The sequence below is a fragment of the Silene latifolia genome, chromosome 11 (genome assembly GCF_048544455.1).
Source record: "Silene latifolia isolate original U9 population chromosome 11, ASM4854445v1, whole genome shotgun sequence".
NCBI classification, from domain to species: Eukaryota; Viridiplantae; Streptophyta; class Magnoliopsida; order Caryophyllales; family Caryophyllaceae; genus Silene; species Silene latifolia.
The window spans coordinates 147233414-147246827 of NC_133536.1; the positions used below are offsets into that span (position 1 = coordinate 147233414).

The following is a 13414-nucleotide window of genomic DNA, read 5'->3' on the forward strand; positions in this document are numbered from 1 at the left end:
CTTGACACAATTTGGAGGTGATTTATTGGTATCCTTCTAGGCTTAGTAGTTTGAAGAAATTGCATCTATGAAGGAGTGTGTACCATTGAATTGCTTCCCTTGTAGATAATTTCCGCCACTTAGATGAGGAAAGTGGCTATTCTTTTGTAGATGCATCCATTACTTGATTTTGTGTGCTTAATGTTTGGATGTGTCGCCATTTTGGCAAGACCCACCTTGCCTTGCAAGAAGGCATCCTACCTCATGGTTGTCTTGTTGTGAGTTGAAGGGGCGTAGTGAGACCCACTAATTGTATCATATCGGCTATGTTATTAGGTTAGTTTAAATAATGGTCCTAGTCTTTGTCACCTCTTTACTCGGGACGAGCAAAGGTTCGGTTTGGGGATATTTGATGTGACCATAATTAGAGCATATTTAGTCCCCGAATTAGCCTTGTTCCCATACTTTTTAGTGAATATTTGGGTCATTTATTGTCTTTAGTCCTTTGTTTTGCATATTCTTTGAGGTTTTGTGTCCTTGGTAGGAAAGGAGTGCAAACCTTGCATTTTCATGGCAAAACGAAGCTAAATTGATTGAATTCAATGACCAAGCATTAAAGAGAGACAAGATTAGAAGGCCTTTGTACATACTATAGTAGATGGGCAATGATGAGAAAAGATCCTTCCATCCCCGAGGAAATCCTCAAGGATTTTATGAAGAAAAAGGAAGAAAAGAAGAAGGAAAGAAGCTGTAAGACAATCCGGGCGGATTGCCCTCAAGACGCCCGTCCAGCACCCACAATCCGAGCGTCTTCCTCCACAAGACGCCCGTGCAAAACGCCCAGAATCCGCCCGTCTTCCCCTTCTGGACGCCCGTCCAGAAACACCCAAATCCGCCCGTCCCGTGCCGTGGACGCCAGGATTCCCTTACAGCCGTTTCGTCTTCTACAAGCTTCAAGGAAGGATGCGCATATTTTTCTAAGACCGGGGAAAAGGAGACCGGAGTCTCCCTAGAGACCGGCGATTCGTCAAGGACTTAATCGTCATTTAAGCCCTTAGTAATCCCTAATTTATGTAACTAATCTCCACTATTAATACCCCATTAGTCTAATTAGAAGAGGCATGTTCTTCTTAGCAATCTTTAGTGTAGTTAATATCAATCAAATCTCTCTTTAATCTTGTAATCAACATTTAATCAAGTTTTAATACAAGTTTCATTTCCTTAATCTCTCTTTTGTTCATCCTTTATTTTGGGTAATTGAAGATTATTTGGGTTATTATTGGGAGATTGACAACCTTCCAATCAAGCATCAAGTACTTCTATTATTCTTTGCTTTATTATTGGAATCATTAGTAGGTATAATTCTCTTAATTCCTTTTTAATTATTGTTAATTATCTTCATTTATTCATCATGTTTTACTTTGTTGGTATGATTGACAACCTTGCTAGCATATTCAACATGATAATGAGTGAGTAGTTTACTTAGCTAGTGTTAATGGGTAATTAGGGGAAACCAACATGGGGAATGATTCATGCTTAATTTAATATGTTTTCATAGTTTATTTGCTTGCTTGTTGTGATCTCAACTTATGCACATGTTATGTTTGATGAAATGCGAGCCTATGAATCCTTGCATTTTTTACCCATCGCCTATCTTTTCAATGAGACTTGTAAGACATAAACCAACTCGAGTCTCATTAGACCATGCATATAGTTGAGTAGGGAAGATTAAGTAGACTTGTAGGTGTTGTAAAATCTAATCGATTCGGCTCCGGGACCCAAACTTTCCTAGGATTGTAAGCTATAAACCAACTCGATCCATCACAACAATAATTGCTTGCTTATAATTTGAGAATATGTTTGTATGATCAATTTCCATGAATCCCCTATGACCCCATGACACCCTAGTGCCTTTTATCAATTGTTTACATCGCTTTTAATTCATCTTGCTTGTTTACTTTCATTCCTATTTAGTTTAGTGATCTACTACTTCAAACCCCAATTGTGACACCCTTAGACACCACAAGTTGCAATAAAAAATCTCATCTCAATTCCCGTCCCTTGGGATCCGACCTTTACTTGCGTCTTTACTAATTGTAGAGTTGTTTGTGAAGTTATAAATTGTGTTTTGGTCTAGGTGCTCCTAACGACAAGTACTGAAATCTAAACCCCTCATAAGGGAACACGACCATGAGGACAATGCCCAAACTAGTGTGGGGATGGGAAATTCTAACATGACTTTTTAAAACAAAAATGATAAAAATTGAAAAAATTCGAAAAATACAAAAACATGTCTTTTTATTTTTCATAAATCATAAAAACCATAAAAATTTGAAAAATTCAAAAACCCAAAAACATGTTCTTTTCCTTTGTAGTGTAGTCTTGTATATATTGTGTTTGTTTATCCTTTTTCACATTGATCGACTACGCCACATTCGAGACATGAGGATATTGAAGACCGCATGGTATGATCTTTCCAATCTCCTTTTTCCTCTTTATGTTAATGACTATGTGGCTTCATTTTGATTGATGCGGTAAAAACAATATGATTATAGGATTGCATTTAGATTATTTGGCATACTAGTTGGTAGAAGCATATGCATTAGGATGTATATATGTTAGTTGCATCATGGCATATAGTTGCATGTTAGGAAAAATTTTGTGAAACCATCTATTTGGGAAGCTCGATAAGTGTATATAAAGCCCTTGTAGATACTTTTTCTCCTTAAGACTTTGCTTGTTAGAATACTTGTAAAACACCCTAGGATGTGTCATGCTAGTATCCTTTGACCCATGGATTAAGGCTTAGTCAAGAGCACCTTGTGGTGTGATAACTCCTTGGCTACCGTTTATTCCAAGGTGACCCTTGAAACCATGCAACCATCATCCATGTTCTACCACATTTTGTCATCAAAAAAAGGGAATGGGCACAAAAATTGTTCAAATTTGTGTTCAAGAATTGAAATGAAAGTCAAAAAGTTTGCAATTGCATCAAAGAAAAGAGGAGTAACAAAAATGAAAACTCCTATGCTTTAAATATAAGCACCCTCACTACAAATGGGGTGACTTTGAAAATGTTCAAAAAGAAAATGCAAGAAAAAGTTGAAATTGTCAAGTGTTGAAAATGCCAAACATCAAAAGAAATGGCAAAAATAAAGTGTTCTCAAAATGTCAAATGCCACAAATTGGGGGAAAAACAACAACAAAGCAAACTCCCATATGAAACTCAAGTTCTATTGATCCCTTTTCCATCGTATCAACTTTTGTGCATGGTAGAGAGGGGACGACCCTTCTTCTTGTCTAGGAAAGAAGGGGAATTCCGCGATCCTCCAGTGTTTCTAACACCATAGGGAGTCTACTCTTGACGAAAGCATTTAACAATTGAGGACAAAGGTACCCTAGCTTGACACAACTTGGAGGTGATTTATTGGTATCCTTCTAAGGCTTAGTAGTTTGAAGAAACCGTATCTATGATGGAATGTGTACCCTTAGATTGCTTCCCTTGTAGATAATTTCCGCCACTTAGATGAGGAAAGTGGCTATTCATTTTTGTAGATGCATCCATTACTTGTTTTGTGTGCTTATTGCTTGGATGTGTCGCCATTTTGGCAAGCCCCACCTTGCCTTGCAAGAAGGCATCCTACCTTATGGTTGTCTTGTTTTGAGTTGAAGGGGCGGAGTGAGACCCGCTAATTATCTCACATCGGCTATATTAGTAGGTTAGTTTGAATAAGGGTCCTAGTTTTTGTCACCTCTTTACTCGGGACGAGCAAAGGTTCGGTTTGGGGATATTTGATGTGACTCATATTTAAGCATATTTAGTCCCCGAATTAGCCTCGTTCCTATGCTTTTTAGTGCATAATTGGGTCTTCTACTATCTTTAGTTTCCCGTTTTGCATATTCTTTGAGGTTTTGGTCCCTGGGTAGGAAAGGAGTGCAAACATTGCATTTTCATGGAAAAATGGAGCTAAATTGATCGAATTGAATGAACAAGCATCAAAGGAAAGACGGTACTAGAAGGCCTATGTAGATAATAAAGTAGATTGGGCAATGATGAAAGGATCCTTGCGTCCTCAACAAGATCCCCGAGGATTGTTCAGGAAAGAAGAAAAGAGAAGTGCCTGACCCAGGATCCGAGCGTCTCCCTGCCCACCAATCCGAGCGTCCCGATGCCAAGACGCTCGTCTTGAGGCCAACAAATCCGAGCGTCTCTCCCCTGATCCGCTCGGATTCTCTTGCAGAACCCACCGTGCCTACTGCCTAGAAGCTCGGGACGAGCAGATTTCCTGGAGACTACCAAAACGGAGATGAGCATCTTCTTGGAGAGGACCACTTCCTCAACTTTTCTTAAGGGTCTTAATAGTCATTTAAGCCCTTAGTGACCCTAATCCTTGTACCTAATCTCTAGTATAAATACCCCATTGTACTACCTAGATTAGCATATCATCTTAATCTCATCTTAATCTTATCCTAATCAAGTCTTAATACTCTTAATCTTGTAATCAACTCTTAATTTAGCATTAACACAAATTTCATTTCTTAATCTTTCCTTAATTTCTCTATTGTTCATCATTTATTTTGGGTAATTAGAAGATTATTTGGGTTTATTTGGAGGATTGACAACCTTCCATCAATCATCAAGTACTTCTATTATTCTTTGCTTTATTATTTGGAATCATCTTTATAGGTATAATTCTCTCTTAATCCCTTTTTAATTATTGTTAATCATCTTCATTTGTTCATCATGTTTTGCCTTGCTAGTATGATTGACAACCTTGTTAGCATATTAAACTTGATAATGAGTGAGTAGTTTCCTTAACTAAAGTTAACGGAGAATTAGGGGAAATCAACATGGGGATTGATTCATACTTAATCTATTACGTTTCCATAATTAATTTGCTTGCTTGTTGTGATTTCAACTTATGCACATGTTATGTTTGATGAAATGCGAGCCTATGAATCCTTGCATTTTTTACCCATCACTTGCCTTTTCAATGAGACTTGTAAGACATAAACCAACTCGAGTCTCATTAGATCATACATATAGTTGGATAGGGAGGATTAAGTCGACTTGTAGGTGTTGTACAATCTAATCAATTCGGCTCCGGAACCCAAACCTTCTTAGGGATTGTAAGATATATACTAACTCGATCCCATCATAACAATAAGTGCTTGCATCTAGTAGAGAACATGTTTGTATGATCAAATCCCATGAATCCCCTATGAACCCATGACACCCTAGTGCTTTTAATCAATTGTTTACATCTCATTTTAATCATCTTGCTTGTTTTCATTGCTTTGCTTTTATATTGTTGATTAGTTTAGTTGATCTCCTACCTCAACTAAAATTGTGACACCCTTAGATACAACCATTTGCAATCAAAAATCCTACATCAATACCCATCACTTGGGATCCGACCATTACTTACCTCTTTACTAGGAGTAGAGTAGTTTGTGAAGTTATAAATATTGTTTTGGTCTAGGTAACTTTTGACGACGAGTAACAAAACCGATCCGACCACTACAACATGCTAAAACGTGCATAACATGGTCCAAAGATGGGGTAAATGAGCCAAAATCGGATTTTTGGCCCAGACAGGGGCTGCTTGTATAGCAGCAAGGCTCGCGCCTAAAGCCCCTCTTAGGCCTTAATCCAACCATGTTTGGTCTCTTCTTCCCTTTGTTTTTATTTCATATTTGTAATCGTTTTTACGATTTCAAGTATTTCAAATCATTCTTATGATGAACTTTTAACCATAAAACAATTTTCACCCTTGGTTCCTAATACCATGACGGTTTAATCCGTGTTTTGGTGATAATATTTGTTTTATTACATTTCAAAAGGTATTTTAAAACCTTTTATTTAATTTCTTTACATTTTAAAAGGTACTTTAAAACCTTTTATTTTATTTCTTTACATTTTCAAAACAAATGCATTAGTCATAAATATAAAATCATTCTTGGTTCTACATACCATGTCTGATTTTAACCCGAGTACGATGATAAATATCGACTAATTACAAACAAATGAACTAAAAAAAATTTGTTCATAATCATTTTCAAAACTATTCATGTCAAGCTTGCAAAACGAACCCGACAACGAATATCGTCAAAACAATGATGATTATTCAAGTCTCGTTCTTCACATCAACACAAAAACGGTCTAAATGACCTTTTAAAATCAAGACGGGTTCAAACACCCTATTTTCAATCATTTTACAAACTTTTTCAATGGTCAGAAGACGTGCTTCAATTGTCTGTTGACCCGCGCCTAATCAGGCCACCCTTTTTTCCATTTTCAAACCAGGAAAGGCCTGCTTGCATCGCATGATGGCTCGCGCCTATATTGGCTGCCTGATGCAGGGTCTGTTTCCTTCCCGCACTTGTCTAGGACGATCCCGACTTCGGTTGACCCGAATACAGGACGGATTAGATGACAAATCTGCCCACTTTGCATCATATTTGCAGAACGCCTTACTAAGACAAATGAATTACGTTATACACCATAAACTAACTCAATAAATAGATGTTTAATTTTCGTCTTCCATGCAAATCAACATTAAATCCAACTCGACATCAAATACTTGATACATGGATTAAACAACCGACATAGAAAACTCACATGTTAGGTTCAAACTTGTGGATGCGCATACATGCATTTACCCGTTTTATCAACTTTTGCATTTAACCAACCAAGATCGATCAGTAGAGGCCGCTACCGCGGGCGGGATTGGGTGTCCGATTAAAGGGCTTCCCAATACGTACCTTCACCTCTTACTCAGAAACTTTGGATAGTGGACGACCTTATCCAAGGCGCACGAGAATCATTCTAGAGATAGGATGCTAAAGAGGGACGATTCCTTAGCTTTAGTACCTATGTCAAACACCGCTTTTTGCCTTGGTTGACCTAGGTATAAAGTGGATTCGAACGGGTTCCAAGCATCCCACAAATGCTTGGTCGCGACTCCGAATATCTCTTGCATCGTTTCAAGACCCTTGTCGAGACGAAACCGACCGATCCCAAACGATCCGGTCAAAAGCATTTTTACGTCGCTGAGCGTGGCTTTCAAAAAGACCGATGTACGTCCACAGATTGGCTTGGCGTGCATGTGGCCCATATCCACATAGGGTAATTTTATGATTATATGTAACTTAGTGTGATATTCACTCTACGATACAATTATATTCACTTTAACTTAAATGAATATGATGATTTATTTTGATGATGATGAATCATAAACATGATAAATTTGAGTACAAATAGATTAAAATTATGATCTTTATGAATTTGATAAGATTTTAATAAACTTGTAAATTGAGTAATTTGGAAAAGAAGAACAAACGTAATAACGTACGGTATGAAGATGTAGTGGGTAGTTATTAATTTTTTGTTTATTTTTTATTTTTTTCCCTCAATAACTACCATGAGAGTATTTTGCTCCCTACTCATGGGAGTAGGATATAATTTGCTAATTATTGTTGACTATTTGTTGTTAAAGCCCATGTGAAGAGTGAGCAAGTAGCATTACAAACAATGCATCGTGGCCCAAACTCGTTAGCTTTATTATTGACCCTCACTCGACTGCTCTGTTTTATTTGCTTTACTCGACTCGGGTTCACTTCGTTTAGTACCTACAAAATGAAACGTCCAAAAGCACTATCAATTTCCAAAAAGTAATATAAATTACATTATATAAAACTAGATGACTAATATTTTATTTAATACTAAAATGGGTGAATTAACTTAACTCGGGTTATTAATTAGACTAAATAAGAGATAAAACGTAGGTTAAAAGTACGTAAAATATTGAGTTATCAAAGAGTATATGCAGCAATAGAGTGTGGGTTCGAATCACACATTGGCTATGGAAACATTTATTATATATTAACCTTCAAGAACCAAGTATTTTAATCAAAATTACAAAATGCTTGAGCCCGCTTGACAGTGGTGAGGATCCAAATATCCAACATAGCCATAACGTAACATTTTATTATAAAGATAGTGTCACGTAGGTAAGAACTTGATTTTCCTAATTGCAAACTAGATGTTATTATGTTAGTTCATAATTTATTTTTATGTAACTTAAATTTTATTTGCAAACTCAAGCTTCACGTTTTACCTTACAACCCCTAAGTTTTATGTATTGGACTCAATATTTTATCTTAAAAGACTCTATGTTTAACTTGGGAAAAAGTATGATATCTATGGAATTCAAGTCAAATATTTGATTATAAGTTAAAAGCTCACAAGATAAGTTAAAGACCAAAACTTTTAAATTCAAGTTAAAAATCTCACAATTTAAGTTAAAGACCAAAACTTTTAAATTCAGATTAAAAAACACACAATTTAAGTTAAAAACCAAAACCTTTAAATTCAAGTTAAAAATATGAAATATTCAATTTTGACTACCTAAATTATCATCATAGTTGAACACTAGGTATTTAGGTTGACAAGCTATTGCTTATAACATAAGAACTAACTCTTGTTACTCGTAAGTTGAAGAAAAAAAAGGTTTTAAGTTAATTATATAAAAGTGTTAATTCTTATAAGTTAAAAATTAAATGTTTTAATTTAAAAACTGATAAATTTTAGGACTATCGTCAACTAATTCAATTTGTGAAATTTCTATTGAAAATATGGTTACACGAGAAAGATGACGATTGTATTCATTTAGCAGTTGATACATGTAAGCATGTTTTAAAGGAGCAATTGTTTTTTTTTTCTCTCTCTCCTCACCCCTAATTTTCTTTGCCCGTTATGAGTTATGACTTACTAAGTACAATTTGCTAACCGCTTTGTTATCTTATCAAAATTGTTTTCACTTTCATATATGACTTCTCTCCTTTTTGGGTTCGTCCTATGATATATGACGGTCTTATGGCAGAGTTGATGCAACATGTGATTATTTACATGCCTTTTCACCAATATCCTCATTTTTCTTTGTCTCTCTAGGTTCTTTCTAATTCGTCTCTATCGTTCAAATTTCTTCGTAAATAAATCTAACGGTTCACTGTTAGATGAGATGGAGAGAAAATGATGATTTATATATTAGAATAAATTTAACAAAATTGAGAAAAGAAGAGGATTTAGGTTTCGTTTTTTTACTAGTTTTATGCCCGTGCAAATTGCACGGGGTTGTAGTTTAGGGTTGAGAAGTAGGATTGTTAATAGGAGATGCTCTTTCATGGTAGTATTAATTTTGGAATTCTAGAATTACAGAAAAAAAAAATCTCAAAATTATAAGAGTTAACAAAAGTAGACAAATTGCAAAGAAATAAGTACAACAAAAAGTTGTTACGGGGTACAATCATAAGTTAATTGAACTATAGCTTCTCAAAAACTTCTTTATACACTACGTTGTTTGTTCTATTGGACACGCGTTTATCATTATCGCAAATCAGAACCTTCAATCCCTTTTTGCTTGTCACTCTTGAAATAGCGACATAGAGCTGACCGTGCGTAAACACCGACCTTGGAAGATAAAGCCCAACATGTGCTAGTGACTGTCCTTGGCTCTTATTTATCGTCATTGCAAAACACACCGCAACAGGGAATTGTCTTCTGTCAAACTGTACCGGGAACTTACTGGAATCAGATGGAGTAAGTGTAATACGGGTAATATGCACTTTATCGCCCTTATGACTACCCGATAAAACTGTTGCTCTAATCACACGTGATCCCAAATCTGTCACTATCAGTCGAGTGCCATTGCACAATCCGCGAGATTGGTCAATGTTTCGAAGAAGCATAACTATAGCACCAACCTTCAGTTTTAATTCGTGATTTGGAAGCCCCGAGCACTTAATAGAGTTAAGAAATTCTGTGGTGTACAAATCACGGACCCCAATATTACTCTCATCTTTACTAACCTCGTCTGAGCTGAAGTAAATTTTCTCTGTTGCATCTATTCGAGATAATACGTAGTCATTAACCAAATCAACAATCTCATGTGTAGGTGCAAGGATGGCCCTCTCCTGAAGATACTCGGGATTCGATAGTTGATTCTCGAGGGATGGGTAAATGGCATCTACAATCGAAGCGATAGGATCTCCAGCGTGCTTAATCAAAATGTCATTCGGCAACTCTAATTCAACTTCCCCATTATTCGGATCTCCAGCTTCCCCGTCTCCAACTTTTAGTATCCATTCTGAAAACTCTTTTATCTGAGCAAGTTCGGAACACGAATCTCCGCCTCGAAGGCGCATGTTTTTTGTCAATTTCAGCACCTTGTATGAATAAACAAATATGTAATTTATGAGGTTATATAGAGTAAATAAATTTTTAACCGTTACATATGGAATAGTTAATTCAAAACGTGCATTTTTTTTCGTACCTTGCAAGCAGGCCATAAATTTGAAGCACAGAGTGACGCATTCACGATTTCCGATCTGCTGCCTTTAGGGATAACGGGAAGTATTTGTCGAAAATCACCTCCAAATACGACAACCTTACCACCAAATGGTTGATTGATATCTCCGTCGTTCGAAAAACGCATGACATCTCTTAAACTCCGGTCAACAGCCTCGAAAGCATATCTGTACGTCATTGGTGCTTCGTCCCATATAATAAGCTTTGTCCTAATTAAGAGTTCGGCTAAATCACTTCCTGGTTTAATCCTTGAACACGTAGAATTTTCAACTACATTGAGTGGGATACTAAGTCTCGAATGAGCAGTTATTCCACCGGGAAGTAAGGTAGCTGCAATGCCGCTGGATGCTACAGGAAGCACAATCTGTCCTCTACTTCTCAATGCCGCACAGAAGGTTCGCCAAATAAAGGTTTTACCCGTCCCTCCATATCCATATACAATAAAAACACCTCCGCGATTATTACGGACTGCGTCCATTATCTCATTGTAGACAGCCATTTGCTCGTTAGTCATGGAAGATAAAAGGTGCACATGTTCTTCCCCTAAGGAAACTCTGTCATAAGATAGCTCGTCGGATACTAACGTGTTCACGGAATGAGGTGTGGATGATTCGGGAAAAGGCATGTCTTCAAACCTACGTAAGCTACTGCCGTTGCGTTGAAGACATGCTTCAATATCTAGCAATGCATAATTCTTAAGTTCATCCTCCGTTAATCGCAACGCTGTGAATTTAATAGGCGCACACCATTTTAAAAGTATATTAAGCAATTATTACACGGTAGTGCTTAAATAAAAGGGGATTTAGTATAATATTATATGAATTTACAGTAATCACAAAATGCTCATTTAACAACTAACCTTGGTTTTGAAGCGCATTACGTTGTTGATATAGGATGTCATCTGAAAGATGCTCCAAGTTTTCTCCCACACTTTAATTGGCATCGCTATAGCAGCAGACAACAATAAAGTGATAAAGACGTTTCTTAAATAAGACCCGGAACCCCAACGGCTTGCTTCCTCTATAGCATCAATGTACTCCTTATCATCTCCAAGCAGCCCACGCGCATAACATGCACTTCTGAATGTAGGATGCAAAACATCATCAAACCACCTTAAACCCTCATAAGATTTAGGACCCTTGACGAAATTTAATAGAGTTCTCATATAATATAGTTCACCACAATTAGGGGAAACATTATGCATTCTTCCAAGAGCAAAACCACTTTTTCTAGGATGCCAAGCACGTTCTTCTTATTTCCACACGAATTTCGTCGGGAACTAGCTATATAATAGTTGTTGTGCTTCCTCGCTAGATTTATTACAATACATCCAAGCCAAGAACTTTGTCATACCGATTGTGGGATTATCGATGACTGAATCAATAGGGTCTTCGTCGTTAAAAACAACGCTTTGCTCATCAGGAAGGTGAAAGCGCAATCTTTCAACAGGAGGAGTCCTATAATGTATTTGAAAGCCAAAGATTCTCCACACGGCTTCGCATGCTGAGATATAACGACAATCATGGAACCTCTGTATCTCATCTATTTGGTCGGGATTCTCCTGTTTCGACGACGATAAGAAGATTGCATTGTGGCTCGATAAGGCCCCTTATTTATGTACTTGAACAAATACTTTATTGATCGAGCTTGATTACACCATTCGACATTTATGTGGGCACGATATTTTAACAATAATTGCGCATTATATGGAACTACCCACACATTGCCCAGTTTCCGTCCACTCTTCACCACGGTAAATCCCTTCTCCCTCCTCTTATATACAGGATACCCGTCGTCGTCAACCGTTGTGCTTTCGATGCACCTCTTCAGAAAGTTTCTGGAGCACTTAGATGCAACCATACACGGGCAAGTAGGGAAGTCTTTGCCACATGGACCGTGTATCATATTCTCCTTCACAAGAGCATATAACAAAGGGTTTTCATCAGGATCGGGTATCTCGGCACTAATAATTTTATCTACATTTGCGGCCTCCGGGAATTTTTCGTCACGATGAAGAAATATTAGAATATGAGCATGTGGCAATTCACGTTTTTGAAATTCAATAGTGTACGTGCCTGAAAGATTAGCCAAAACAATTTTTGGTTTTTTTTCATACGACATTAGGAAGAAACATGAATGGTAGTGCTCGAAATATTTATGTGTAACCTCACCTCCAATGACACGTCCGAATATGTGACGGTCTTTCAAGTCTTTCATTAATTCCGCCAGCAAACCTCTTTTAGAGACAAATCTCATTATTTCTGGCCATTTTGGATTACATGTAAATGTAATGAACAAATCTGGATACCCATACCACTTGCAAATGGTCATAGTATATTGGAAATTACCTATAGTGTACCCATCTGATTGCAAAACCGATGAAGACATGAAAATACGGCTCCCGACAGAGGATGGTTCGGTTTCTCCACGGTCGACCGCATTCGCAAGATTTTTATACGTTTCCACACGAAGCAACCCCTGATTATGACGAAGAAATGACAACCTCTGCGACTCAACCATCATATAACTATCGACAATAAATTGTTGAAGTAATTTAGCAGCTAACAAAAGAATTGGAGATTGAAGGAACGAAGATCTATCCTGGAGATGAAATGCAAGCCACTCTCTCATTGTTACTTGATGTTGGGGCTGGTGTCCTCCACAGTTAGTGCAATGACATATAAATCTCTAAAAGGACCAAAGGGTATACTTTTGTATTATTATCAGTTGGTCCACGTTTATCAATAACGGTTGGCTTGCTAGATAAGTTTGACGTTATTGTCATACAGATGGCGGTGATCAACTGGTCCCTAAAAGTCACACCTATAGGATACGTTTGAGAGATGTGACGGTATGAAAATACAGTCATGTTGATGCCTTATATGACTAAGCGGTTAGTCGGAGTTATTTACTAATAATTAGTCAAACGCGATGTTGAGATAATTATTTAATACGGATTAAATAATACTGGCTAAGGTGAATTAAGCGGTTAATTCGTAAATTGAATATAAACGGTTATATTTAATTAATGTATATTGAATTAATTAATTATGCAATATTGTCATT

General features: G+C 37.0%; 1 protein-coding gene across 1 annotated transcript; it reads right to left on the reverse strand.

The window, feature by feature from the left end:
• Nucleotides 1-9303: 9303 nt before the first annotated feature.
• LOC141614132 (uncharacterized) lies at nt 9304-12979 on the reverse strand. The gene is made up of 4 exons (XM_074432887.1): nt 12004-12979; nt 11702-11851; nt 10314-11071; nt 9304-10206 (listed from the first exon to the last, which is right to left on the reverse strand). The coding sequence occupies exons 1-4, from the start codon at nt 12977-12979 to the stop codon at nt 9304-9306; spliced, it is 2787 nt and encodes a 928-aa protein (XP_074288988.1).
• Nucleotides 12980-13414: the final 435 nt, after the last annotated feature.

Excerpts from the sequence above, each read along its gene's own strand:
- LOC141614132 (XM_074432887.1), bottom strand. The coding sequence starts at position 12,979 with ATGAGAGAGTGGCTTGCATTTCATCTCCAGGATAGATCTTCGTTCCTT. Across the intron at positions 11,852-12,003 it reads CCACATAAATGTCGAATGGT|CATGCGAAGCCGTGTGGAGA; the intron begins GTAATCAAGCTC and ends GTTATATCTCAG. Across the intron at positions 10,207-10,313 it reads ATTTATGGCCTGCTTGCAAG|GTGCTGAAATTGACAAAAAA; the intron begins GTACGAAAAAAA and ends TATTCATACAAG.